Source organism: Ruditapes philippinarum, unplaced genomic scaffold (assembly GCF_026571515.1).
Source record: "Ruditapes philippinarum isolate M1 unplaced genomic scaffold, ASM2657151v2 ctg4057_1_1_1_1, whole genome shotgun sequence".
In the NCBI taxonomy this organism is placed as follows: domain Eukaryota; kingdom Metazoa; phylum Mollusca; class Bivalvia; order Venerida; family Veneridae; genus Ruditapes; species Ruditapes philippinarum.
Genome location: NW_026856251.1, coordinates 26,072 through 53,751, shown reverse-complemented (window position 1 = coordinate 53,751; position 27,680 = coordinate 26,072). Strand labels below are relative to the sequence as shown.

At 32.5% G+C, this 27,680-nt stretch overlaps 2 protein-coding genes and 1 long non-coding RNA gene across 3 annotated transcripts in view; 2 read left to right on the top strand and 1 right to left on the bottom strand.

Annotated features, from left to right (window-relative positions):
- LOC132745967 (coagulation factor IX-like) overlaps positions 1 to 17,135 on the bottom strand; it is a 30,000-nt gene extending 12,865 nt beyond the window's left edge. Inside the window, exons 1-3 of the mRNA XM_060735000.1 lie at positions 16,975 to 17,135; positions 11,264 to 11,408; positions 6,446 to 6,555 (exon numbers count right to left, since the gene is read on the bottom strand). Coding sequence (XP_060590983.1) covers positions 6,446 to 6,555; positions 11,264 to 11,408; positions 16,975 to 17,073 — 354 coding nt within the window. The 5' untranslated portion in view covers positions 17,074 to 17,135. The remainder of the gene's footprint in view (positions 1 to 6,445; positions 6,556 to 11,263; positions 11,409 to 16,974) is intronic.
- LOC132745964 (uncharacterized) lies at positions 1,444 to 4,819 on the top strand. The gene is made up of 3 exons (XR_009627925.1): positions 1,444 to 2,679; positions 3,439 to 3,517; positions 4,532 to 4,819. It is a non-coding gene; the product is annotated as an uncharacterized LOC132745964 (long non-coding RNA).
- A 6,948-nt stretch (positions 17,136 to 24,083) lies between the features above and the next one.
- On the top strand, positions 24,084 to 27,399 carry LOC132745965 (uncharacterized abhydrolase domain-containing protein DDB_G0269086-like). Its single transcript, XM_060734999.1, has 2 exons — positions 24,084 to 24,472; positions 25,199 to 27,399. Exon 2 carries the CDS (start codon positions 26,721 to 26,723, stop codon positions 27,375 to 27,377), a length of 657 nt encoding a protein of 218 aa, XP_060590982.1. The 5' UTR covers positions 24,084 to 24,472; positions 25,199 to 26,720; the 3' UTR covers positions 27,378 to 27,399.
- Positions 27,400 to 27,680: the final 281 nt, after the last annotated feature.

Below are 27,680 nucleotides of genomic sequence, written 5' to 3'. Positions count from 1 at the left end.
AGAGAGCAATTTGTGATTATACAGTATTCAAGTAGGAACAACCAAAGTTGAAAATGGCCAAATAGAAGAAACTAAAAGTACCAAATAACATGTATACACAACAATAATGTCGTGCTGAACGATCTTCAAGGATCGATAATATAACATCATTGATTAAATTTACGGGGAGACTTTTTACAGCCGCCACACGGCACAAATAACACGGATGTGACAATAAAATAGAGAAAAAAAGAACCCCTAAAGAAAATCCAACACAACAAAATTGAAAATGTTGCAGGCTCGGTTTGAATGAGCCTGTTCATGGAAGGTACTGGAAAGTGCAAGTTACCGTCCACGCCCCCTAGCACCGGCTTAAGCAGAATTCAATATTTAACACGAAAATGGTGAAGTTTTGAATTTAGAAACACCCAAGATCATGGTGGTACAATTACACATAGTAAAAGCTCTAAAATTGCGATTTTTTTAATAAATCACTAATACGCCTAAATCAACGTACTCTATCGAAACCAATACAGCACTATCACAGAGAAAAAAGAAAAGTAATATGCTTTATATGTAACAGAGAGGATCTTGTTGAGATCTGACTAAGAAAAGATATGAGGCTGCTGCAATGTCATATGGAGAGCAAAATAGAAATTACTTTCAAACAAATCGGGATTCTTCACCAAGGAACTGGCATAGTAGGCCTGGAGAAAATAGACGTGATGGTAGATCAGATGATAAGAAAGTATCGGGGTTATGCAAGTTTTTATGATGGCTGTATTGAAGAGGGGGAAATTCAATTATCCAATGGTAATTTTGTGCCTGTCATAACAAGAAACTGTACAATTGAATCATTAGAATAGTGAAAATAAGAATCCCTAAAGAAAGCCCAACACATCAAAAATTGAAAATGTTGCAGGCTCGGTTTGATTGAGCCTGTTCATGGACGGTACTGTCAAGTGCAAACTACCGTCCATGAACGGTGAACGTCAATTGGATCTGAGGGATCGCACTGATATCCAACCTAGCACCGGTTTGAGGCCAAGATTGCCAAAGTTCGAAGAGTCAAAAGATGACATAGATGTTTATATAGAGAGATTTGAAAGATCTTCTTCTAGAATATATTGGTAATCAAGAGGTGAAAGTTAAGAGACACTGGTTGCGAGTTAGCAGCAGTGAGAAAGACGTTGGTGTAAGAAGATCAAATGCTGAATAAAAATTGTGTCATGAAAGTAATAGATGGTCAGGCCAGGTTTGTACCCATGGCAAAAATAGACATCGATACACTTTATTATAAGGGAAGTGGGTTAGCCGAGAAGTAACAAACATAGCTGCTGCTAAAAAGAAAGCAATGAAACCTCTTAAAGTTCCAAAGGTCGAAGATAACAAAAGTACGACAAATGACAAAACGTTACAGCGTTTATGGCAGTATGCTAGGAAAAATAAGTTCATGAAAACAAAAAGTGGTAACAAATTTAAATATGAAGTAGAAATCCTATTGAACAGTTTTAGTTTTGCTTATATGTCAATATGAAAACTCCCGAAAACGTCCTTAATATGTTCAACCGGCGTTTGCATATTTTACATGTTCAAACGACGTTTGCAAATTAGACAATACGGGGAATAACATGGAATTATGTCAAATATAACTTTGCAAATGGAATTATAAATGAGTTAGGGACGGGAATGGCATTTTAAAAGACATATCCTCTATTATTTTACCTCAACATGTATTTCCAGTGAAAAAATTGATTGGAAGAAGGAAAACCTATCGGCGTTTGCTTTGCGAAAAGAACATTTGTGTCGAAGTGTTCTAAAAAACTACTAAAGTCTAGTAATGACTACTCACATAAAATAAAAGCTTAATTTACGCCGGGTCCTACGGTCTATGTCTTATTTTTGTGCTCGCAGTGGGAAAAAGAGATATCTGCAAATAATTACCTAAAATTGGGTCCGGCGTTTGTATTTGTGGTCACGTGGCAAAACTTGTTCATCCAGGGTGAATAAAATCATATGGAAACCAGAACATGAAAAGGCTTTAACGACATTAAAGCAAGTATTGACACGATCACCAATATTTCGACTTCCTGACTTTTCAAAGTCATTTGTTTTGCAAAGTGATGCTTCAGACACAGGAGTAGAGGCTGCACTTCTTCAACACTTTTATTATGGTCTGCTTCCAATACCTCACGCGAGTATGACATTGCAGAATAGAGAAAGAAACTACTCGGTTATCAAAGGGAATGTCTTGCAATGGTATTTTGAATAAAGAAATTCAACAAATATTTGAACGGGAAAGAATTTGAGCTGCTTACAGACCATGCTCCTTTTACGTATATTCAGAAATGAAAAGTTGAAATCGGCCGCATAATGGGATGGGCATTGTTTCTACAGAACTATAAGTTTAGAATAGTAGCTGTGAAAGGAAAGGACAACGTATGTGCAGATTATCTAAGTAGACTCGATACCTGAAAAGAGGCATTGCAGATTATTCATTTTGTTTGAAAACAGTGGAGTGTTTTCTTCAGTAGCCCCTGTCAGAATAATCATGAAGTTTATATGTAGAGAAATGTATCTTACAACGAGTTAATATTTCACTACAGTGATATATTGTTGTAGATGAAACAACTACACGGGGGGGAATCACGTGACTTTGTATAGTAATACCCACGAGAAAATGGCGACTGCTGAGCCCCGGTAAGTACCTTATTATGTTAAATTAAGGTGACAAACGTTTCTTAAATCAAAACAAAACCTAGCGTATCATATGCGCGTTAATTTTCTTCAAATGGCAATACAAATTGCATTATTCTACGTTTTGTGGTTTTTGAGAACATTGTTTGAATTGTGTGAAAATTGCACATCCAACGATAGTAATTTGCACGAAGCGATATAACTTGGTACCAAAATAAAGGAAAATAAGCTTTCTTTTTGCATTTAAGACACCAAATCAATCATTTTATTGACATCTGTTCTTGTAGAATTCCATATAAAATTTTGTTCGAAGGTCTGCAGCCTACAAATGTTCTTTGCTAGTGTTTAGTAAGTAAAACGAACAATTTCTGGATAGTAAGTTACACGAAAACAAAATAGTAAGTTTCACGCATAGTTTCCAATAGCTTACTAAAATATGACGAAACTATTTTATAATTATTTGGTTTCAAATTTGCAAGCGTGTTCCGTCTACGGTGACAGCGAAACAAAAATCGAGAGAGTATTTTAATAATAATTCATATTATTTCATAATACATGTATTCATGTTCATATAATTTCATTAAAGATTACTTAACTTAAAAAAAAACTAAATGAGACATTGACATTGATACTCAACAATGTACGTTGCACTTGGCCCCTTTTCACGTTAGACTGGACCCACATCCGTTATCCTTAGAACTAGCTATATAAAGAAATAACTGTACAGAAGGAAATATTACAACACCATCATTTACTTTTCAGTACCTGCAATTTGGACCAAAAACGCAAAGGAGAAGATATTCGCCATATCACATTGATATTTAGTGCCATCATAGAACTGGTATACCAAGTTTTTATTGAATTTATTCTTTTATTCACTGGCAGATTTTATAAATAAACCCAAGAAGTTTTGTTAAAACGTTATGTTTTACTATACGCTTATTTTCTTACCATGTGCAAATGTGTTGCGTCGTAAACTCTTACTTTTTGTTTGTGATAGAGTAAGTAAATAAGATATTCAGGGCATCCATGGCCGAGTGTTTAATGTCCCTGATTTTTATACACATGCTTCTCACCGCAATGGATTCTAGTCCGACCAGAGTCCTTGAATTCTTTCATGAATCAAACTAGCTAACAAAACGTCGGTGCTTTAACTCAGGTGTCCCGACATTGACGGTGTGATTTGAAACCCAGCATCTAAGATTGTTTTATGTAAATATTTTTTTTTACTCCACTTGCCTTCACTTTAAAAAGTGTCAATATCTTTGACCGTTTGATTTCAAATATTCGCTTTTCTTTAACCTTTTATTTTTTAAAATATCTGTTTATTTTTGGTATCTTGTTACAGTTTCCGAAAACATACTCATTTGCTAGATACTCAAACTACCTTTTGCATCTTTGGTTCTGTTGGAAAATGGTATATCTTTAGTGAATAAGTATTTCGTATGGAAGTCAAAATACTACTTTGTTTACATTTTGCTACCTTAACGACACATCACTTCAGCGCTACCTTTTTCAGTTGTAATAAAATTCTATCATGCGTTTTATCCATTATTTAAACATTATGAAACACATGTTTGACATTTCTAAAGAATTAAAACAATATGGATTTCTGAGGCACAATGTGCCTTAATCATAACTTGTATCACTGTATCATTGTTTTTTTTTTTTTTTTTTTTTTTTTGTAAGAAGTTATTTTGTTCTTACGAATTCTTCAATATATTTTCATAAATTAAGTAGCATAGTGACTAAATGTAACAAATACCGCCATATAAAAACATCAGCATTCAGTTAATAAACATCACCATACCAATTAACAAACAATTATATTTGTTCATCTTCTTTCTAATTACAGTAAAATGAGGGTCAAGACACACTGAAACTGCAGAGGTCAAAGAACTACTATCGCAACAGAAAAATAACACTGAGCCGTATAATATCAAATCCCATCAAAAGTTCATTTGATATATTATGATTACAACCGTTTAAGCATTCGTTCTATAGACAAAAAGTGAAATATTTGATCTTGAAAAATTGAAATAAGTATTTTCTATCTCTTTATATATGGACTTTAACTTTCTTTTAATTTATATGTATGCTAATGGAAACTGTGCATGAAACTTACTATTTTGTTTTCGTGCGACTTACTATCCAGAAATTGTTCGTTTTACTTACTATATACTTGCAAAGAACATTTGTAGACTACATACCTTCGAAAATATATTTAATGTGGACTTCTACGATAACAGATGTTAATAAAATGATTGATTTTGTGCCTCCAGTGCAGAGAGTAAGCTTATTTTCCTTTATTTTGGTACCAAATTATATTGCTTCGTGCGAATTACTATCACCGAATGTGCAATTTTCAACCAATTCAAACAATGTTCTCAAAAACCACAAAACGTAGGATAATGCACTTTGTATTGTCATTCGAAGAAAATTAACGCGCATATGATACGCTAGGTTTTGTTTTGATTTAAGAAACGTTTGTCACCTTAATTTAACATAATAAGGTACTTACCGGGGCTCAGCAGTCGCCATTTTCTCGTGGGTATTACTATACAAAGTCACGTGATTCCCCCCCGTGAACTAGTTAATATTTCTTTACAGTGATACATTGTTTTAAATGGAGTGTAAGTATCATGTTTAAACCAGTTGCTGTGCGTGTATTAAACTCTATACATATTTAATGTCAAATCGGTACAACAGAAAATATGCGTGTTTTGAGAAAGATTTTAGGAGACACAATTTTATTGTGTTGTTTAACCATAAGGTGTTTAGAGCTTTGGCTCTCCATGTGTCTAGTATTGTTTCGCATGAAAGACGTAAACGTGAAAAGATATTTCGTAAAAGTGGCTGATGAAGATGTGTGTTTATTTTGGGTGTAAATATGATCAGAGTTCTTTGTTTTGGGTGTAAATAATAGTCAGAGTTTGTTGTTTAAATGTATATATTGATTTGAGATAGAAAAATATAAAAATACCTAAAAAAGTGTAAACGCTAGTGTTTTCCAACTGAGAATATATCAATCTTATGTCAGGCGATGCTGGCCAGCCCCCATATCTTGGAAATTGGTTCTAGTATTTATTACTAAATCTTTCCTTAGATTAAATAACATCAAGACAGTCATTTTTTCTGACAGGTATTAACAGTACTCCTTACTATGTGCTTAACATTTACCTTTTCACCGATAGACACATGAATAAACGTGCCAGGTAAAATTATATCTGACACGATAAAAACACAATACCAACGGAAAAGTATAAAGCCGACAGAACATGACTATTTTCAACAAACGTTTATTTTAAAGATAATTGATAGAAAGACATACCCGTCCTTCTTTTGTTTTACTTATTGAGTCAAATGTTCGTGTCTAGTCTAAATTAAATTATCGTTCAGCATTTTATTTTTCAAATCAAAGATTTAGGGTACAACTTCAAATATAAAGTCATTAAATGAAAACATTTCAAGACGTTTTCTTACGCTTATCTTTTTCTACAAATCAACAAATGTCTAAAATGAAAGTTCATCAAAAGAATGTGCCGCAACATCCAACTAAAGTATACTCACAAACACTAGCGTACACAGAAATAAGCACAAACACGCATACATAAAAAAGTTATATAAGTTTATGAACTAAGATACTACAAGACATATAAAATCTTACTCAATTCAACGATTAATTGCTTAATTAAATCTAGAAATTTAAAATATATTCTGAAAATAAATTCAATCTAGTGTTATTAGCTATGATTAAACAATTACATACCCCTCTTGTTCGTAACGTAACATGCCATGGATGCATTCCAGGTGATGCCCATGATCCCTTTGATATTCTTGATGAAAGCATAGCCTCGTCATGAATGGATATACCACAATCTTATATATCAACGAAATAGATAAATTCACATTTTTATCCGATTTGATTTATATCTTTATTAAAAAGGGACATGTATTCACCTAACTCCATTTAAAGTCACTGATTGCGTTATATATAAATTATTTCAATGTAAGTTAAGAAACCAAAACGACACAAATGCCCTCCTCATCTTAAACAGAAAATGTTATATGAATATGCATATATAATTTCATGAATTTACATTGGATAGGGATTTTTTGTGTTTTTTATTAGCTCACCAGAGCCGAAGGCTCAGGGTGAGCTATTAGTATCAAAGGGGGATACTCCGTCGTCCGTCGTCATGCGTCAACAATCATCTTCTCTGAAACCGCTGGACAGATTTACTACAAATTTGGTCTGTAGCATTATTGTGACAGTCACACTTGAATTTGCTCATGTCATTTCAATTGGCACCTTTTAGGGGTCAACAGAGCTTAAAATAGAAAAACCTTTAAACATCTTCTACTACAGAACTAAATGATGGATGATCACCAAACTTTGTCTGTAGTATTCTTGGGTAGTCTTTGATCAAGTTTGCTCATAATAATTTGATTGGCCCCTTTTAGGGGTCAATAGGGCTAAAACAAGAAAACACATTTAGACATCTTCTTCTACAGAACTAATGGATGGATGATCACCAAACTTTGCCTTAATCATTCTTGGGTAGTCTTTTATCAAATTTGCTCATTTTAATTTGATAGGCCCCTTTTAGGGTCAAGGGAGCTAAAAATAATAAAAACCTTTAGACAGCTTTTTCTACAGAACTTTTTGATGGATAATCTGACCAAACTTTGTTATTAGCATTCTACCTTTTATAAAAATTGCTCATATTTTTTTGATTGGCCCCTTTTAGGGACTGCTAAAGCTTAGATACCACAGACCATGGCATTTCTTCAAATTATAGTTGAATGAAAGGGAAACAACTCATGTTTAAATTTCTTTCATACATGTAAATGACCTGCTGTTTGCTGTTGAAATTATTTGAGGCCCTGACCTTTTATGAAATAACTTGGATATATTAGGACATAGTATCAAGCTGTATTTGGTTTCATCCATATTCACTTAATTACATCACTACATGCAGTGTTTTCTCTTGAAAGCTTTTTCTGCGTTTTTGACGTAGTACTTCTGCATTTGACTCGGTAATATCATAGCGTGCGTTTTCCGTGACGCATATTTTTTGCGAGCGTCGTTGTATATATTTTTTTCAATAAATAGTATGAATTTCATCAGCTGATCGGTCACATGATTTATCTTAGACGCTTTAGTGAATATTACACGTTAAAAGCGCTCAGACGCTTCAGATTCTGGCGTCATTATCCGGGTTATTCACAATGTCTGCTTCGAAAAAAGCAGTGTAGATTGACTTCATTCTTCAATAAAGACAATGTTAACGTTTATGGGCCGACAGAATCTACCGTAAACAACTCTGCGCCTATACCAAATGAGGTTTCCAAACCAAATCAATCGGTGAATGCTGAAACAACTGAGAAATCTAAGCAAAAAGATAAATTATGCTCCAAAGCGAGTTTTTCTGAAAGCAATTTCTGGTTGCGGTATGGTGGTAATAAAATGACTTACACAGTTTGTATAACTGAAAATAAAGACAATCCATTCTCATCGGGATGCACAAACTTTAGAGTTTTGTAGTTCCGTATGGAACTGGTTACGGGAGTTGACGGAAGTTCGGAACTAGTGTGCTAGGCTTGACAGTATGGCGCCATGTTAGTGTAATTTATAACTAGAAGAAGTAGGCAATTCCTAGTTTGGCTACGATCCAGACGTGTAAGGTAACTCGATTGTTTGTATTGTCTACCATAGCTCCATAATTTTACCGATTGGGCACAAATTTGCCCTCAAATAAAAAGTTTGTTGTCCCATACTGTAAAACCTAACACATTTTGCATGTGACGTTTTGTGTATTCATTCACAAAAGTTATAAAGAAAAAATGTTCCATCAAAATTAACCCTGATGTAGTGGTCATTTATCAGGTCTAGGATTTCATGATGATATGGACTGTCCGCAAATTAATGGATAGTCTACAAATTTAAAGATTTTTCTTTCCATATATTTACAAATCTTTATTCAATGTGAAAATTTCTGTTTTAAGTTTTACACTAAAATCCGTAGCTTCTGATTAGTGTTTTTATTGATTGTTTATATTTACAAACGTAATGTGGTGAGTTTCATCTTTGTATGATGATTTTGAAATATTTAATAAAAGTGTAAATTGAAAGTCATCATATTGTTTTGAATCTTACCATACTGTTACATTTAATCATATAGTATGTAACCTTATTAATTTTAACCTGTGGTTTTGAATTTTAATGCAACTTCTACTATATTCTTACTTAATGTCTGTAAATTTACAGATACAAAAATCTGTAAAATTATGGCTCGTACAAAAATTTACAGACTGTCCGTAAATATCATAAAATCTTAGACCTGTTTATTCTGCATTATTTTATTCTACATAATCTCATGGGAACACACTTGCAACATAGATATTTTAATAAAGCCTCCTAAATATTAGAGCAAAATATTTCAATAATTAGAAGGGCAAGTAAAAGTTGAGCTGGACTGGTCTTTCATCAAGTTCTTTGAAAAATAACACTGAAAAACAGTTGTTTCTGGTGAGCGACTCAGGGCCATCATGGCCCTCTTGTTTAAATACATTTCTATTAGTCGTTTTGTTATACACATTTTTGTAAAAAAATACTGTCATTTTTGTCATTGTACATTTATTAGTTTTCTTCTACCGAACTTCTAACATCGCGAAATTTCAGACATTTTGGTTCTTTGAATACTTTATTTAATGAGCGTGTATTGTTATTCATGAAACAAATCATACAGTTTGATGTCTATCAGAAAACGAAATTCTTACATTATATCTGTGTGCACAATATACCATTTTTAAAGTAACACTGTTATGATGTAATAAAGACAAAGCAATATTTACCGCGTTACAGAGTGTCGGCAAGAGCAGCAACATTCAAATACAGATTTCAAATAACTTATATAAGTAATTATAATTGATTGTTATTTGAAATGAACTGTCTTTATTAAGAAAAAAGAATATTCTTTCATGAGTAGGACATATATCTATAACTTATGTGAATGTTAATATAAATATTTGTACAAGGTAATAAAATGACTAAACGAAATGCGCCATAATTAAGTAATTTAACCTACCCCGTTAATAATGAAATACAGCAACTGTTTATTTAGTACAACAACAATTTATAATTGACAGAGTGTTTAATTTAATCATCAACGACACGCGACTTGCGTATTCACATCACGATTTAGACAAATAGATGAACAGGAACACATGTTGACTTTAAAATATTAAAAATAAGTATAAATGAAAATCTGGTCATAATTACGTTTGTTGTCTCGAAGCCTTATGAGGCAATACTACATTTCAATTATGAGCGAAAAAATGCGTATATGAAATACGAGATGTAAACAATTAAAAAAAAAGATTTTGAAAATTGATTTCACTTTTTATGTTAAAATTACAATAGAAGAAGTAGATGAGACTACTAAATTGATTTTATCAGTGCACATAACTGCAATACTACATATCTAAATATACAAATTTACATTGTTGTTGTTAAATGTTATTCTCGAAAAACTTTAAGTCGAAAACTCGAAAACATGAACAAATCTCAGCCAATTAATTATTGATCGATATGTATTGATCGATATTGGTACTATGGTTTCATTTTCATAGTGTAAAACGAGATAATCGCAACATCGAACTACAGACAAGTTAATTCAATATATGACATTAATTAAGTAGACATGTATGTATGTATGTATTAATCGCCAATATAACAAACATGTGTTTCTAAGGGAAAACATAATCTAAATTTTTAAAATTTTATAAAAAAGGAGATACGTATTATGAATAAACACGCAATGTACAAATCACGCTTAATATTATAATTCCTTCACTAATAAAAATTATGTTCCAGTTTTTGAAAAAATATATATAATTATATGATGTATATTTTTACTACTATGTAACATTAATTGTTAATATAATGTGTTTTTCCCTTCTTCGTAATTTTGTCGTATCTTGTAATGAAAACAGTTGAAATATTTGCTATCTGCCTTAAATAATTTCTCGAAAAATCTTACTGGCCTTTTAAAGTTTAAAAATTGGTATATGGGTATTTACCACTAGGGGTCGAAAAGCCATTTAAAATGGGTCTAAGAGTCAAGGGGTCTAGAATTCAACTTAGTATAAATCAACAGGTCTAAATGTCCGACTTGCGTAGAGAGAAATAGAATCCCAAAAGAAAATTTCAAAACGGCAAAATTGAAATGCTTGGTTTGATTGAGCCTGTTCATTTTGCCCCTCCCCCACCTATCTTCCTCAAGTTATTTTCCCTTCACCATTTCCCTTTAGTAGGTGTATCTTTAAGTACCTTGTTGGTTTCCTATTCTGAATTTTATTTAAATTAATACCCTGTTCCCTGTCCTGTTTTTGTTTGGTATACTACTGGGCCTCACGTCGGTAGTTCTGTGTTGCCGGGTCGTGTTTTTCATATTTCGAATCAATTGTATTAAGAAAATCAACACATGTAATAATGTTCTGAAAGAAACCTTAACAGATGGAACAATATGAATCTATTCTATAATTATTTAAAACTTTAGAAATTGGAAATGAAAACACGTACATGAACTGAAAGACTTTACGTCTACCACCCATAGTTTGCCTTCCTTATAACTATAGCAACCGTTTTCGTCTTCGGCCTCGCACTGGTAAACACCCGCGTCCTCCATTCCAACGTTTAAGATACGTAAGTAGTTATTAGCCATTTTCTGTCAAAGATAAATTTTTAGTTTTGACCAAAAGAATAATGAACCATTAGTTTTGTGAATACATTATAACAAACTGTCCGCATTTTGGAGGGAAATAAAAAATCATAGGGTAGTCAAGAAAAATACCACACATTTGCTCTTGGTGTCACACAATGAATACAAATGTTTTATCTAATGTGCTGTTATGAAGGTTAAATTAAGCTTGAAAACAGACCACTTATTAACAGTAACACTTTCTGCTGATTCTCTTGGTGGTCATTAAAAACTTGTGTGAATTTATAAGTATAGAATTTATGCAAAAGTAATATGAACAAGAGTTGTCACAGAACGTGACAAATGTTCCAGAAGGATTCTATTTTTAAACGACCTATAACATGTTAAGTGTGGTTGTAAAAAATGACAAAGTTCGGACCCTAGCAGTAACCTTTAAAATAGACAAAGAAACCTGGGTCTTGTTCACAACACATTGTCCATCTATGGTGACTTTATATTTTTAAATAAAAAATTTAAACTTTCATGTATATTGAAGTTACAGAGCGGGAACAACAACCACCATCTATTTGTATATAACATAAATATTAAAGAAGTTTAAACCCCAGTAGTGACATTGAACTAAGGCGTAGGAACACGGGTCTTAAGGGCAACACATCATACATTAACGATAGTTTCACATGTGAAACAAGAAATATAATCCTTTCATGCATGATTATCAGTTTCAGAGCAGACACGACCATCTCTGTCTATATGTAAATTAACATCAAAATTGACAAAGTTTGAACTCCACAGTGACCTTGACCTTAGTCGTAGAAACCCCGAGCATTGTTTGCGAAACACCATGCATCTATGGTAAATTCATATGTGAAAGTAAAATTAAAATTCTTTCATGCATACCCAAGTTTCAGAACGGACATTTCCATCACCTTCTATATTTATATCATATAAAAAATTACAATGACAAAGTTTTGAAGACCCAAAGTGACCTTAACCTTAGTCAAAGAAACCGAGGTCATTTATTTAAAAGTAATATGAACAAGAGTTATCAAAGAACGTGACAAATGTCCCCGAAGGATTCTGGTTATAAACCACATATAACATGCTAAGTGTGGTTGTAAAAATTGACAATGTTCGGACCCTAGCAGTGACCTATAAGTTAGACAAAGAAACCTTGGTCTTGTTCACAACACATTATCTATGGTGATTTTATATTTTTAAATAAAAAAATAAACTTTCATATATATGGAAGTTACAGAGCGGGCACAACAACCACCATTTATTTGTATATAACATAAATATTGAAGAAGTTTAAAACCCAGTAGTGACATTGAACTCAGGCGTAGGAACACGGGTATTAAGGGCAACACATCATACATTAATGATAGTTTCACATGTGAAACAAAAAATATACATGTAATCCTTTCATGCATGATTATCAGTTTCAGAGCAGACACGACCATCCCTGTCTATGTGTTTATTAACATCAAAATTGACAAAGTTGGAACTCCACAGTGACCTTGACCTTAGTCGTAGAAACCCCGAGTATTGTTTGCGAAACACCATGCATCTATGGTTAATTCATATGTGAAAGTAAAATTAAAATCCTTTCATGCATACCCAAGTTTCAGAACGGACATTACCATCACCTTCTATATTTATATAATATAAAAATTTACAATGACAAAGTTTTGAAGACCCAAAGTGACCTTAACCTTAGTCAAAGAAACCGAGGTCTTCTTCGCGAAACAGCATACATCTATGCTTATTTCATATAATTTCATATATGAAAAGCAATTTAAATACTTTCATAAAAAATGAAGTTTCAGAGCGAACATAACCACCACCTTCTATATTTATATAACATACAATGACAAAGTTTGAACTCCCACAGTGACCTTGACCTTAGTTGAAGGAATTCCGAGTCTTGTTTGCCACACACCATACATCTATGGTCATTTCATATATGAAAGAGAAATGCATACTGAAGTTTCAGAGCGGACACGACCACCACCATCTATATTATAAAATATAAAAAAATGACAAAGTTTGAACCTCTACAGTTACCCTGACCTTTGTGGCAGAAACCCGAGTCTTGTTTGCGACACACCATACATCTATGGTTATTTCATGTATGAAAGAAAAATTAAAATCTTTTCATGCATACTGAAGATTCAGAGGGGACATGACCACCACCATCTATTTTTTATATAGAGTAAAATATGGAAAAGTTTGAACCCGAACAGTGACCCTGACCTATGTGGCAGAAACCCGAGTCTAGTCTGCGCACACCATACATCTATTGTTATTTCATATATGAAAGAAAAACTACAATTTCCATGCATACTGAAGTTTCAGAGTGGACACGACCACCACCTTTTATATTTATATAACATAAAAAATGACAAAGTTTGAACCCCAACAGTGACTTTGACCTTAGTCCTAGCTATATGTAGAACCTGAGTCTTGTTTGCGACACACCATACATCTTTCATTATTTCATATGATTATAAAAGAAAAATTAACATCCTTTCATGCATACTAAAGTTTCAGAGCTGACACGACCACCACTGTCTATATGTATAAAACGGGACGGACGGACTGAGACAGAAAGACAGACGGACGGTTCGATTTTAATATGCCACCCTCCGGAAACATGAAAATAGTGGTGTCTGGTGAAAATTATTATCCAGTTAATATTAAAAATTTACTTATTAAATTTCATCAAGTCACTTACAAAGTATATAATACGTAAAACAATTATTCTTTTTTAAATGATATCAAGCTTAATATCAGAAACCGACTCATTTTTTTTATAACTTTGTTTTTTATACCTGTACAGCACATTCACAGTACATTGCATTTACTATATCCAGTACACTAGGCATGTGCATATTTATCATTGCAGAAGTGTATTGATTTTAAAAACCTTTTAAAAAAGTGTCAGTTCTTGACGAGAGGTTAAAAAAAACTGCCGATTTGTTGAAACTAAAAATGAAACTTGATTATTTATACTTGGGGAAATAGTTTCTTCTGTAAGAAACATAGACTTTTATTACGAAAAGTAACATAAAATTTTGATTTTTTCTTGATATCTGATGTTATTTTCAAATCAAGCGTGTATTGAGGGAAAGATAAAAATCAAACCCAGGTCAAATAAGTGGTCATATCAGCTGAAAAATCGAAAACTTTCTTTGCCCTGGTAATTTTCTCCGATTTGTTTTTACTAAAAACACGATTTTATCCGGTGTACGGTACTGTTAAGACAATCATATAAAATATCCCTCTTCTTTTAATTAAATGGTGATACAGCATTACAAAATATAGGGAACGCAATAGTTGTTATTATTCCACTAGTCAGATGTTTAAATTGCATAAATAGATGTGTCAATTATGTATGTTATTCATAAGTGCATGTACTTGAAATATCTTACGTTGGGAGGAGAGAAACTGACATTCACACTTTTGGATTTAAAGTGGCTATCCCATGGTACTTTTAGACACATTAAAGTTGATGAATGAAAATAAATGCCTTCAAAGAAAGTTTACAACTTCAACTACAATATCCACATAAACCCATGTGTAAGCATTGTGGAACAGACAGTGTTGATGAGCTAGATAAGACAATTACTTCTGCTGAAGAAGAATAAAGCGTGTGGCATGGATCGTTTGATTAAGAAATAATATATCCCAAACTGTGATTTTATTGTTCAATAACATCACTGTTTGGAGTTCGGATGCGGGGAATAATATCACGAAAGCGTAGCCCGAGTGATATAATGATGCGCATCCGAACGACAAACAGTGATGTTATCAAGCAATAAAATCACCGATTTGGATATATTATTTCGATTTTAACACGACAGCAACAAATAAATGCTGCCGTACATGATAATTAGATAAACTGCGCCTGATTTGTGTCCGTACTTATTTTCAGCGTGTCACATTTTTAGTGGTTACGTCACGTGTATAACGATTACGTTACATATCTAAATAAAGAACGTCAAACAGTGATTTTATAGCATAATAATACACACTTTCGTTTCTTCTATGTTAATAGGGAAAAATGCGGGTCGTGTAAGAATAAAAAAATATCTTATAGAATGCTATGATATACTCTCCTCTCATATGTTTGATATTAATTCATGATATTTTCAAGTTGAATGGTCATGTGGACTCGTGTGACGTGCTTTACATTAACACTTGTAATTTAACATTTTTACAGGAATATTGAATAAGCGGCTAAGCGATTGGTCAGAAACTTGTAGCGCAATTCGGCTTACGCACGGGTCGTTCAAAAATTGATGCTGTATTTGTTTTAAATGATATTTTACACAAAGTTTTAAGCTAGAATAATCGTTTGTATTGCTGTATTGTTGATATGAAAAGAGCATTTTTTAGATTCTAGCTAAATGGCCTATGGCTGAAATTGTATTAATTAAGCATTGATAAAAAGCTTTTATAAATAGTAAAGAATATGTATTCACATATGTAAGTTGTGTTAAAAATTGTGTAATTCATATTCGGAATCCATCGAATGGGATGTATGCCTAAAATAAGGGGAGTTATGTCCCCTTTGATGTTCTCACTACTTATTGATTTCATTGAACTATTTTAAGGTCTAGAAGTGAAAACTTTGAAGACGAAAATTATTATTTTTAGAAAATGAGGCCCTATTATACATAAGCTATTTGTCGCGTTAAAGATTCTCTCAATTTTGGGCATATCAATCAATATCAATCTTGTTTTTTTAAAGAAACAGAAATAGATACTTTTAAAACTGGCATCAACTGCTACAGAGATGCGGAACATTGGATATATACAAACATTAAAACACTTTATGAGGGTTTGAAAAATATTTAGAGATATCGCCATGTAAATTTACAAGCGTTCTGTCTAAGTTTAGACTATCATCGCACAAGTTAGCCATTGAAACCGATCGATACGCTAGGAATAGAGTAGAAAGAAATGTGCGATATTGTTTAATTTGTAGCAATAGCGATATTGAATACGAATATCATTTTGTCATGGTATAAAAGGTCAAGTGTAATGAAGTTTATAGAGCTTTTGAATTGTGATAATTGTGTTACTGTTGTAAATCTTGCAAAATTTACATATAACGCATTTAAGTGAAGAAAGTCTTAAAATTGCAAACTTGTCTTTTTAACTAGAAAATGTGAGTTGCCGATTAACCCTCCTTACAACATCTTTCTTTATTTTTGTGATAAAAATTTCAATTATTGTTAGAATTTTATTTGATCACTTCACAAATATATGTTGATTTATATGTATTTAAAATAGATGGCAAAAAAACTGTAATGTTTATCGCAAAAAAAGTGTCTGTCTGTTAAATACAAGTGACGATTTCCAATTAATGACATGTCAAGATTAACATATTTGCTATTTAATTTTATACAAAATTGCAATTTAAATTTTTACTCATTTCGTATTTCTTACAATCTATTAAAGATTGAACTAAACAATTCGAAAACATAGTAGATTATTACATGATTCTTGTTTGCCCACGTATGGAAATACGTACTAAATTTATTAAAGAGGTAAAATGTAAACATACCTTAATTCTATCATCCTTGTCATAATCAATGTAAACTCCATCTTTCTTCCATCGAACTTTTTTGGCCCGGTGGTCCACGCGGCATATAAGTAAAGCCATTTCGTTTATCTTTTTGCTCTCTGACTGAGGTCCAGGGAATATTCCTGTTCAATTTGAATATGCCAAACAATGTCAAAAACAAGCAAACAACCAAAAATTATTAAATTTGACTATCATAACTTATAAACATCACAAATAGTCAAAAAGATGATGTATTAGAGTGGGGGATAAGTACAGTGTATTATCTATCATATAAAACCACTACTAGGAATCTATAAGAAAAGAGACCATAATTGAAATCATATTGAATGAAACTTTTAACAGTCACATAAAAGGGAAAAAGAAACCGTAACGAACGCCCAAAACGGCAAAGCTACAATTGCAGCAGGCTCAGTTTGACGGAGTATGTATGTAGACAATAGTGGAAAGTGCTACCGCATTCATCCCTAAAACCTGCCTAAAGGTGCGTTTTAAACATTATCTTCCGGTTATGAAATATAAGATTTTAGCGATTCGATAAAATGTATTATTACCTGAAACCTTATATAATTGTAATTTGTTATTATTTACTGTTTTCTGAAATTCTTAAAACGTCAACGTTTCGCGAAACTGTTGACAGAGGCTCACATAGTTTCGAACTGTTTCCCGCATCTGTGCTCTGACGTCATTGACGTCCTCATAGAGGTCCCAGTGGCGTCTCACCATCGATCCTTGATCAAGAAACCCCCAGACGTGGTGTGACATAGTATTAAATATATTAAGTTTTATTTATATAACTATATGTGCAAAAAACCCATTTTCCTTTGTTTTCTTTTTTTGTCTGCATACGTTAAAACAGTAGTTGATCAAGGTAAGAAAGGGTACACCTTATTTCATAGCGTGATTTGGGGAACAAGTGAGCATAGACAGTGTTCACCGAGCGTGTGGATGTGGTTTTGATACGTTGACAGCTCGGGCCTACGGCCTTAACTTTTTTTAGGCAAGCAGTTCTAAAACACTACCCCACTCCACCTCGGGCCAACAGTTTGACTGTTCCCAAATCACATATGAAATAACTGTATATTATTCCACACCCAGTCGGCCAGTTAGATTTAATTACACTGCTAACCATTAACATACTTTTATAAGGTATATAAAAATAAAGATGCTAATTTCACAAACATTAGTTTTCTGTCTCTTTTAACACGCAAATATGTTTTTATACACTTTGATAGTGTCTTTGCAATTGGAAAATTCTATTGTAAATTTAAGATCACATTTGTTGCTGGTTGCTTATAAAACTACTGTTTATCTTTTCTTTTATAAATTTGCATTTATATATTTTTTTTTCAATTTGTAATACATTAAATCATTTGTTGTGTTGCTAATGTTTTTAAACTTACTGACGTTTACAATCTTCTGCAATCCTATACTCAAACGTGTGTTCCGCTTGTTCCACCAGAAGGTTGTCGCAAAGCACGAATATTGTCCCACCAATGCGTCCGAAAAGTCATCAATCTCAAACATTAAAATAGTGAAGTTGAATATATATTATTTGGGAATCTGAACAAACCCGACTCATCTCCGGCTCATACGGTCGATTCTCAGTACTATACACCAAATGCTACTACTGTATGTAGTTCAATTTTGATAAGGTATATTTAGAGATATTACTTTCTTAAGTCATTATCTTAATTTTCATCCCTGCTTGTACGACATAAAAAATGAATAAATCCGTTATCCGAGTACATGTAAACTCTGCCTTTCATTAGGAATAATTTACTGGGAAAATCAAAGTTCTCCCGGGAAAAACCAGTTTTTTCCCCGCTTCCCAATTCATTAGTTAGGTTTCCAAATCCCATAAATTTCCCTTGATTTTTTTAAGATAAAGGGGGGTTTTTAAAGGGGGGGCCTTAATTCGGGACTAAATAGCTTTTTTCATTTTAAAAAAAAAAACCTTATCCTCTCTTTTTTCTGTCAAAGTCAAAAAAGGGTTTTAATATAAGTTCCAAATTTTCGAAAATTTTTAAAAATTTTTTCCTTTTGGCAAGTAAAACCCCCTTTTTTATATTATTTTATCCCCGAATGAAAAATTTGAAAAAGGTTTTAAAATCTTTTTCAAAAATTTTATTCATTTGAATTATCGAAAAAAATTACCGTAACCTTACTGTAAAAAAATTCACTACAAAATTTAAAATAAAATGTGGAAAATTTAAATTAACACCCCCCTTAAAGTAGTACCTTAACCACCCCTTGGAATGAGTTATACGAAAGCCTCTGCTTTTTTTACTGTTACGGCTCTAAATTCAAATGTTCCTTTTTAATGACCTAAAAATAAAACCCTACTAAACAATTTTTTAAAACCATATAGGTTTAGGACATGTTTTCTTATTCCCCCTTTTTAACTAATCAACAGTTAAAAACCGTCAAATTGTTTATCTTTCAAATTTTTACAATTTATTTAGTAATACCTTATGTTAGTTTCTGTAAAATTTTTAATAATGGCTAAATGGCAACAAATTCTAATATGTTAAAAATTTGGTTTATTTTTTTAAGTTACTTCCCGGGTATTTAAAGGGGCAACTGGCCCAATATTCGAAAACTGTTATGAAACAGCTTATAAATTATTGGGGAACCCTTTTAGGGGCCAAAGTGTTCGGAAACGAATAGGCCACTTTTTTTATAGAAACTTTGCCTACTACATAAAGAAATAAAACACATTTTTTTTAGTTTTATGATGGCCATGAAACAATTGAACAACATACCATGGAACAAATGAATACCATTACATGAAACACTTCACCAACATAGGAAATATGTGTACAACATTAGAAATATAGATAATCATAGTATCATACATCATGCATGTCATACATCGGCATGTGATTAAAACTACCTTGATTGGCAGAACAACATTTTACATTACATGTCTCTAGTATTTAAGTACAACTGTCCATATACATGTTTGTGCAATTTACTGATTTATTTGTAATTTTAATTGTAACGTTTCGGTTAATGTTGAAAGGTCGTTGTAAACACAGACTCTAGATCCTTTCCTTGAGGCTAATGTATCTAAACCGAATAAACAGTAGCCCTTGCAATTTAAACTTTGAAATCCGACTTTGATTTAAAGTTAAGGATCTTATATTGTTTTTGGGTCTTCATATTACTGTCAACAACAGTTCTATTCACACGAAAATATATGATAAGAGAGATGACTTTGATATTTTATAGATAGTTATCCTCATTTACGTAGACGGAGACGTACCCCAATGCAACATCTGACGGGGTATATGTTTCTCAGTTTTTTAGATTCACTAGAGCTTGTAGCAACGTAAAGGATTTTAACGAGCGGAATATTTCCATTACTAGCAAGCTTCTTAAGCAAGGCATCTCTATTATTAATTAAGAAAAATATTTTACAAAATTTTACAATCGTATTTAAGATTTAATTTCAAGTTCACAAGTGATTTAAAAACACCTCTGCGACAAGGGATTAGCCAGCCAGATCTTTATGGCGATTTGATTTTATAAACTTCGTTATATTTTGAGTCATTGTAAATTTTTTTTTTGTTTTCCCTTAAAAACATTTCTTTCTTTTTAAAAAGGGGTTTAAATGCCCCCTATTATTTTATGACATTGCATGTAAGTGTTCAACTTTTTTAAAAGTTGGCACTATGTTTTTCCCCCTTTTGGGATTACAGCAAAGGGGCCCAAAAGTGGGATACTCTTTTAGGGAAAAATTTTTTTAAACCCCTTTTGGGGGTTTTAAAACTTTCTTAATTTTTTTGTTTTCTTTTTGTTTTCGTGGGGCCCTTTTAAAGGTTTGATTTCTTTGTGCTCGGGTTTTTCCTTTTTCGGGAAATTTCGAGTTTTTTTTCGTTTTATCTTTTTTTTGATTTATTTTTGCATGTATCTATATAATAATTTCTGTTTTTTACTTATTTTACCTTTTTCATGTAATTTTGTGATAAATGATTCAAAGGCATCACCTTGTTTCCACATTTTAACGGGGTTTCATTTTATTTTCAATGTTTCGTTTAAAGGAACATGGTGGGGCTAAGAGTGAGGTTTGGTGCACCATAAACCGGTTAAAACTCCCCAGAAGTACAAATGCTGCTGCACGTTCCAAGGCGACACCCCTCTGTGTTTCTCAATGTACAGTATATATTTGTTGTTTCATACTGTTTTGGTGACACTTGTTTGTGTTCGTTGTTTGTTTTCTTGTCTACGATAAGTATCTTCCCTTTTGCTCCTTGTTTTATTTTGCCCCCCCCCATTGTCATGTGCCCTTAACTTTGTTGGCCTATTTTTCAATCATTTCTTTATTTCTTTAATATCATTGTCAAGTTATTGTTGTTTCTTATTTAGTTTCGCTGTAATGATAGGCGTGTTAGTTTTTTCCCTCGGACCCTGTCTTGTTTGTTAGGGGGGGGGGGGTTTGTTCATTAAACGCGGTTTTTCCTTGTATGAACTTTTTACGATATGTCTTGTTAACATATAGAAGAATTATTATTGCGATTATGTTCTGTGTAAATAAATCAGATACTCACTGTTTTAATTTAGCATTTTTCATAAGGTTAGTGATTCATCCTAAGTTTGAGACATCGATGCGAACCAAAAAAACCAAAGTTAAAAATAGTTTCTCGATTTTGATGCCCTTAAACGTCATCCTACCACATGTACATCTTTGTGCATCAGATAGCAGTTTTTAGGATATATATGATTCTGCATTGGCAGCAATTTACACCAATATTTTACAAGTCTAGTAACATTATAATTAACTTATAACGGTAAACGACCGCGTTCGCCTAGCACAACATAAGTAGATGTTAATGGAGAGAATACAGTTTTGTTTCGAGCAGAAAATCAGCAGCATTGCGTAATCAATTAGTGTATTACGTCATGTGTATTGCATCAGCCGTGTATTATTACACCCTGAAGCAGAGAACGCGCGAAAGTAGATGCTTATCACTCACGATTAATTAGTGTCATGTACATTTAGAAAATATGTATTGGTCATAGAATAAAATGCTTATCGGTGTCAATAAATAGGAAACGAGATTTATTTTTTACGAAGAAAGACGCTTAACGATCATAAGTATCATTGTTTTTGTTCGATGTAAATGGTAGTCAAATCTTTTAGAAAGATATGGGGCGATTTTACCGATTTCATTTAAATCAAGCGCACAATTGACTGAAAGAAATCAATACCGTAGATAACAATATGTGGTACAAGCGGGATTTTTGTTATAAATAAATAGACAAAATTGAGAATTTCTCCAAAGAAAAACGCTGATTGATGAATGTAAAATGAAAATTGTAGATAATATTTTACTGGCGATTTTATAAAAGATACGGGGCTATTTAATTAATTTCTTTTTAAAATGCTCATTAGTTCTCAGACACCCATATTTATTAAGTTCTATAAAAATGTCAAACATATGTTTGATAATGTTTTAATGATGGTATAAGAGCATGTTAGATGTTTAACAGCTGTAGAAATGTAGAAAATAGTACTGATTGTACAGTATATCAAGTGGTATTTTGACTTCAATACAGAATACGAATTCACTATAATTATACCAATTGCTTACAAAGCAAAAATGCATCTAAATGGCAAATAATCATTATTTTGAAACTGCAATTTAATTTATATTTCTAAAAAGGAGTGTTCCTAAGACATACTGGGCCTTTAAATCAGGTGCGAAATTGACTGAAAGCTTTATGAAAAGTCGATTCTCAAAAGAGTTTGAAAACAGAACATCTCTAACAAACACGAATATTGTAAGTACAAAGAGAACAAAATATTATGTCGGTTTTTACAAGTAGGGATTTAACAATTAATCAGGCAATAAATGTGTTCGAGGTATTCTTTTTCAAGATTCAATTCATTATAACAGATATATAGTAGTAGGGGAGATATGAGAGTATTTGAGGTTGGAAGGCGTCGGCGTAGAGGCGTTGACGTAATCAATTAGTGTATTGCGTCATGTGTATTGCATCAGCCGCGTATTATTACACCCTTGGGCAGAGATTGCGCGAAAGTAGATGCTTATCACACACGATTAATTAGTGTCATTTATGAATAATATTTATATTTAGAAAATGCGTATTGGTCATAGAAAAAGATGCTTATCAGTGTCAATAAATCGGAAAAGATATTTATTTTTGCGCTTATCATTTAATTGTTAGATGAAAATGGTAGGCAAATCTTTTACTGGCAATTTTTATGAAAGATACGGGGTGAATTTACCGATTTCATTTAAATCAAGTGCGCAATTGACTGAAAGAAATGAATACTGTAGATTACGAATGTGTGGTACAAGCGGGATTTTTTTTTTGATAATTAAATTGAACAACAATGAGATTTTTTAAGAAGTAAAACGCCAATCGAGCATTGTAAAATGAAAATTATAGACAGTAGTAGCGTCAGTATTTCACTAGTGATTAATGAAAGATACTTGGCGATTTTATCCATTTCTTTTAAAAAGGCACATTATGCAACAGATATCCATATATCAAATTTTATTAAACTCTTGAGAAATGTGAAACATACGTTTAATTATGTATTAATAATGTTTAACAGCTGTATAACTGTAGCAAATACACCTGAATGTACAGCAATGTTCGTAAAGGTAACATAATGAAAACAGAGTGGTATTTTCACTTCAATACGAAAAACGAATTAACTATTATAATTAAACCAATTACTAACAAAGCAAAATACGTTTAAATCTACATAAACATTTTAATGGCAAACTAGTAATCTTTGGAAACTGTAGTAACATGTCAATTTTTTTTCTAAATAAAATGAAGCATTCCTGAGACATACTGGGCATAAGAATCAGGCGCGAAATTGATTGAAAGAAACCAATGCTGTAGAAATATAAATGATTATCAGTATCAAAAGTATAAAGCTACATCTAATGATATATTTGTATAGCCGATTCTCGAAATAGCTTTTTTTTTTAATTTTGTCACAAAGTGAAAGTACGTTTGTCAAATCTTGCATTATATTTTCACGCCGAACCTCATTTTTACTCTATATTCATTGATGTGAGATTGCATCATCTTTTGTTTAATTTAGAGTTTTCGGGTGAAATTAGTATTTAGAGTATTTTTATGGTTTGCATAAATTTCCATGTCTCAATTTAAACATTTTGCCGTTGATTTCACAAAAATCCTTTCAGTAATAAGAAAGTTACATTTTTGTTTTATGAACCAGTTATATGTATTATGTCTGTATTTGAAGGACGGGCCTTTATTTTACATTACTATTTTTCCCGCCGTCCCAGCTTTATTTCGTGCAAATCGATTTTTCATGTTTAGCACGATCTGTTTTCCCGCTCAGTACTCAGTAGTTTGCTATATAATGACTAAATTTTAAGTGACATATTGCAATGCATTGGACGTTATACAGGTCACTATGACGGTGACAGACAAATTATATTTGTTATAAAATTACAGCTTGTACAAGGTAAATTTAATTTTCTAGTGATTTTGTTTCATAAATTTTTGCTATTTCGTAAAATACTATTTTCTATTAGAATTATAGTTTATTTGATTCAGGTTTAGTTATTTGGCAGTAATTTATTGTTTTCTAAATTTTTGCAGATTAAATTTTAAAAGCTCTTTTTATTCTAGTGTTTCGCTATTGCAAATTTATACCGAGACATGTTAATTGATGGATGTTAATTGAAGTTTTAATTATATTGTAATTGTATAGGAGCTATGAATATTTTATAGATATATATATTCATAAATAATTTATTATGGTTCTACCGTATTTGTGTAACTTTATGTAAAATGCTGCAGTATCGTAATGATTTGTTTCAATCAATTTAATTTACGTTATCATCTTACTTCATTTCATTTATCATCAGTTTTTGTTATAAGTAAATACAACGTATCAAAACTAACGTATCTCGAGAGAAGGATCTTCAGTGGCATGATTTTGGAAGACGTTTATTTATTGGTGGTTATTATGTGGCGTATATTTGAATATATTTGAAACGCAGTATTATGCGGATGTGATTGAATTTTTGTTCCACGGAATGTATGGTGTACTATAGTGGACATTTTGTTTATTCAAAGAAGCACGTTATTTTATTGGAAACCGACAAAGGTCGAGTCTTTTCCAAGGGACTTTATTATACCCTTATGTTTGATTACCATGGAACTTATCATGTTTTATACTTTGTAGCTTCTTATTTGAGGACACCCCGAAGATGACACGGGCCCTCCACACGTATGTCCATGGCTAAAGGGTGACGCATGCCCTTGTTTAGGATCCTATCAACTGTGCCAACACTGTAGGAAGTACAGTTACGCTTGATAAGATTTCATACAAGACGCCCGCCATTGTGACGAATTTTGTTTAACAACGCCACCACTTTATTGAAACATCATGACAGAAACTTTACGGGAGAAATAGACTGAGATACGTTGATAGTGTTTGTTTGTGCAGTGACTTATCATAGTAGTTTATCATATACAATCATTTTTCATTTATAAATATTCATTTCTGTAAATAAATTTGTATATATTTTTCTGTTCTGAGTTGTTGGTTGTTTTAGATAGCAATTGTGGTCGGCCTGGTATCCCATCGTAGTCCCTATTGTGACATTTGGTGACCTCGACGTGATTGGATACCGGTTGACTATAGTTGTTATTTGAAACAAACCACACTCATTTTACTGCAGCTAGGTTATATAGTTAACACTAGAAACTTTGGTTTTTATTTTAAGTAAAAGTTTTATTTACAATTAAAAGTTAAATTTAGTTTACTTAAAGGTAGTTAAATTTTGTATCACTTTTATTTATTTTTTTTATATTTAGTGTGATTATAATTTCTTAACATTTTCAGATTGATACCGTGACAAATGAAACGGACTTGTGTGTGTGACAGCTATCTAGCTTAGAGGTTATAACAGCCACACAGACCCGACATTGGACGTTTAGGGTGAGTTCGTTCCATTTTCCTCCTTTTAGGTGTCACTTTATGATGAGACCACCAGTTTGTAATCTGAAAGTGACCTTTCGGTAAAACACCGGAAGTACACGTATACACACATACACTCTGCAATTTAAGGTACTACCTGCCTTGTTTACTTTTTCTAGATAAAGAAACTGTGTCTGTTATCTAGGTGAACATTTAATTTATTGTGTCATTTACAATTTTACTTTGTGTTTACTTTGTGTCTGTAGTATATTGAAACTGGCCGTATACCTTTTATATTTTTGCACTGTGGGGTAAAGTGCTACGCGACATTGAGTTTTGGGTCGTAGTTTGGACTTTGAAGTTTAAAGTATTTTGAACAGTTTTAATTATTGCCTACTGTCTACTGTACACTTAAGATTATTATTATACAACCTTAGTGAGATACTTAGATGAGTTTGAAACTTAGTGTTTGTAGTGATGAGGTATAGTGTTTAGAATATATGATACATTGTTTATTTTAGTACTGTGTACAGTGAAGGTACATTTTGATTATAGCGCTAGAGTGATAAATGCGTTTAATTATATGGTGTTACACTGAAGTGTAGTGTTATAGTGCACCGTGATTGCACTTAGTGAATATAGCGTGTTGTGTTTAAGGGTTGTAGTGTTACCCTTTAATGATACTTTGATATCATTGTTCTACCTCACGGTAAGATTTTACTTGTATCCTAAGTTGTTGTTGTAGTAGTGTTACAGTGTAGGAAATATACATAATAAGTTCAAGATGACTAGTGTAAATGAGTTGATGAAGGTAGGTCAGGAGTTAGGGTATACAGATGAGGCTTTGAGAAACTTTGTTAAAGAAGAGCAAGCAAGGGAGCGTGAAGAAAGACATAGTAGGTTAGAAGCTGAGAAGGAACGTATAGAAGCTGAGAAGGAACGTTTAGAAGCTGAGAAGGAACGTTTAGAAGCTGAGAAGGATAGGTTAGAATTAGAAGCTAGGTTAGCAAAAGAGAAGTTAAGTAATGAGAAAGAGAAGTTAGATTATGAGTTTAAGATTTCTAGGGAGAAGTTAGATTATGCTCGTCAGTTAGAAAGAGAGAAGGAGGAAGCCGAAACTAGGAAGTTAGAAATAGTGATAGAAATGGAAAAAGAGAAGTTAAGTAATGAGGCTAGGGTTGCAAAGGAGAAGTTAGAAATAGCTCGTCAGTTAGAAAGAGAGAAGGAGGAAGCAGAAGCTAGGAAGTTAGATACAGAATATAAGATGAAGATAGAGTTAGATATGTTAGGTAAGAAGAGTGTAGGTAAGGTTAAGGTTAAGATGACTCCATTTGACGAAAAGATTGATTCTATGGATGCGTATTTGAATGTTTATGAAACTTATGCGTCTGCTCAGAATTGGGAACATGAAATGTGGTCACTAACTTACCGTTTCTGTTAAAAGGTACTGCTAGGGAGGTATTTGATAGACTTCCATTAGAAGATAGGACGGATTATGATAAGCTGAAAGATGCTTGTTAAGGCAGTTTGAGTTGACTGATGATGGGTATAAGAAGAAGTTTAGGACTGAAAGGCCCCGTGAAAATGAGACTTTTGTTATGTCCTAGCTAGAATTTCTAGATACTTAGATGGTTGGTTAAGATTGAGTAAGGTGGAGAAGACTTATGAAAAGTTGTTAGCACTTCATAGTAAGGGATCAATTTTTTAGATATCTGCAAATAGAGAACTATATCAGAACCTTAGT

Bases quoted from the DNA above. Each gene is read 5' to 3' on its own strand.
- LOC132745965 (XM_060734999.1), top strand. From the start codon at position 26,721: ATGACTAGTGTAAATGAGTTGATGAAGGTAGGTCAGGAGTTAGGGTAT.